At 50.4% G+C, this 2,326-nt stretch overlaps 1 protein-coding gene across 1 annotated transcript in view; it reads right to left on the reverse strand.

Moving 5' to 3' along the window:
- LOC102310221 (complement C5) overlaps window positions 1–2,326 on the reverse strand; it is a gene marked incomplete at both ends in the record, with an annotated part of 49,315 nt that overhangs the window by 43,987 nt on the left and 3,002 nt on the right. Inside the window, 1 exon segment of the mRNA XM_042213956.1 lies at window positions 1,082–1,294. Coding sequence (XP_042069890.1) covers window positions 1,082–1,294 — 213 coding nt within the window.

Consider the following 2,326-nt stretch of genomic DNA (forward strand, 5'->3'; position numbering starts at 1 on the left):
ACACACACACACACACACACACACACACACACACACAAAGGATCAGTGATGTTCAATGTTCTGACCAGAAGCTTGCAGGAAGTGCACAAACATACGCGACAACACTGACACAGAACCTTTTCTGGTTTTTATGAAGTCCTAACTATCCATCAGGTTTCTCCTGCTTATCCAAAGACAGCCATGGTGACTTTGGATAAGCAGGTACTCCAGGCATCCTCCGCTCTACAGACACTTTCCAGCTTCTCCTCCAGGATCACGATGTGCTCCAAGGCCAGATAAGATATACAAATAACCTCTCCAGAGGGATCTGGGCCTGTGCAGAGGCATCAGAGCCCAGAACACCCTCCTTCCTGACCAGTGAGGTCACAGTCCATATCCCAGAAACCACATCTGTAATGTTGAGGGTCAACACATCTTCCACCCAGCCTGTCCCTGTGGGTGGCGACTCCACAGAGAAGGGATCATGGTAGGTATTCAAGTTATTTCTTCTGGCTGTGCTCAGCCCTCTGAATTCAGCCCTGTCCACCAACCTCTACTCTGGGGTCCAGATTCAGGAGGGGCCCCTGGTTTTTCACTTCCAGTGAGGTTATCCAGCACAGAGATTTCTGTTTCTCTCTGGTATTTTGAAGCGTTAACTGCTCTAGTGCTGAGAGGCTGTTCTGTCCTGGGCTCAGACACACAGAAGATGAAGGTGCAGGCAGGGTTTGAGCCACCGGGCATCAACCATCAGCTAACAGCTAACACCACACTGATGCCCATGCTGTGCGGTCTCACAGCAAGCAAACTGGTCTCAGGATTGCACTCAGGATTAGGCTTGCACTGGTCTATTAGCTTTAGGTCATCCCGAGGTTCGACTCTTGGATTAAAGGTCCAGAGCTTCAGGTTTTCTTGGGTTTTTGGTTCCTGTTGGATATGAAGAAGCGTGACCCCCATTTCACACCTGCAGCACCTCACTGCCCCCTGAAACCTTGTGTCGGTCAGTCTTATTCCAGGCGTGTTTACCTTCCTTGACGTCCATTTGAACACATCATTACACCAGACTCTGGAGCGACAAACCACAGGCTGTTGTGTGATGTTGTACCTGGAGCCCGCTGATGCATCTGTCTTCGACGGCCAGCCACACGGAGTCGGCCACCAGCTCGGACGTCCCCTCTCCAAACAGGATGTAGTAGACCAACACCCTGATGGACGGCACCATGGCGGGCGTCACCTGAAAGCTCAGGCTATGTTTGTTGTCAGCGTTGGAGAGAACCTTCTGGCTGCCGAAATCCACCACCTTCCCTTTAGAGATCACCTGAGGGAGCGCGGCACAATGTTGTGAGAAATAATACAAACAGGAACAGCAGCATTGTGTGGCAGCTTCTCTTTTTTTTTTCTTTTTTTTTTCCGCCTGTCCCATTTGGTTCTTTAATCATCAGAATTGTTGTCTGAAGACCAACAAGGATACCCAATGGATTTACTTTGCCAAATGGAGCATCGTGGCATTGCCGTATTGGTCCATTTGGTCGATCTTTGTTTTTATTATTTATTATATTTTATTTTCAGATGTTACAGACGCCCACAACCCCGGCAACACACCAACCAGGACCCAAGCCCCCGAGGCCCGGCCCGGGTCCCAGCCCAGAGACGGAGCGCCCCCAGAACCTCACGCCCATCCCGGACCCACCCAGGGCCAGCCAGGCTACCAGGTCAGTAACCCACGTCCGTCAGCACAGACCCTCCCCTAGCCCCGCTGCACGCAGCCGCGAGGAAACAGTCACCTGAGAGCCAACAGAGCCCCTAACCGGACATGACCGCTACCCCGGGTTGAGCCCCCCAAGGAAGATGCCTCCGGGGAACCCCCCGACGCCCTAAGCCTGTCCCTACCCCCACACCAATCACAACAGTGAAGGCGGGACCAAACTATGACCCCCCACCCCCACTAGGTGATGGAGCTGATCAAAGGAGCCCAGAGCAATTGATCTGATGTGGTGGCAGAGGCTGTATCAAGACTAATGTAATCTAATAGATAATTTCTATATTGGTTAGAATTAAGATTATTTTTATTTTTCCAGTTCATGAGGACTGTTTTCTTGGCTATGCATAGGGCAGTGAAAACCATATGGGCGATATTCTTTTCTGAAGTGACATTATCTAAGCTGCCCAACAAACACACTAAGGGGGAAGTTGGAATGTTACATTTCAGACACTTCGATAAGTCTTCACATATCTCGCGCCAAAACTTCTGAACTGGTGGACAGAACCAAAGAGCGTGGATATAATTGTCCGGTGAATTGGTTTGGCAGTGTGAGCAGTTGTTGGTAGACGTAAAGCCCATCTTGAACAT

This window comes from Haplochromis burtoni, unplaced genomic scaffold (assembly GCF_018398535.1).
Source record: "Haplochromis burtoni strain Fernald_Lab_line unplaced genomic scaffold, NCSU_Asbu1 Contig_501, whole genome shotgun sequence".
Lineage (NCBI taxonomy): Eukaryota > Metazoa > Chordata > Actinopteri > Cichliformes > Cichlidae > Haplochromis > Haplochromis burtoni.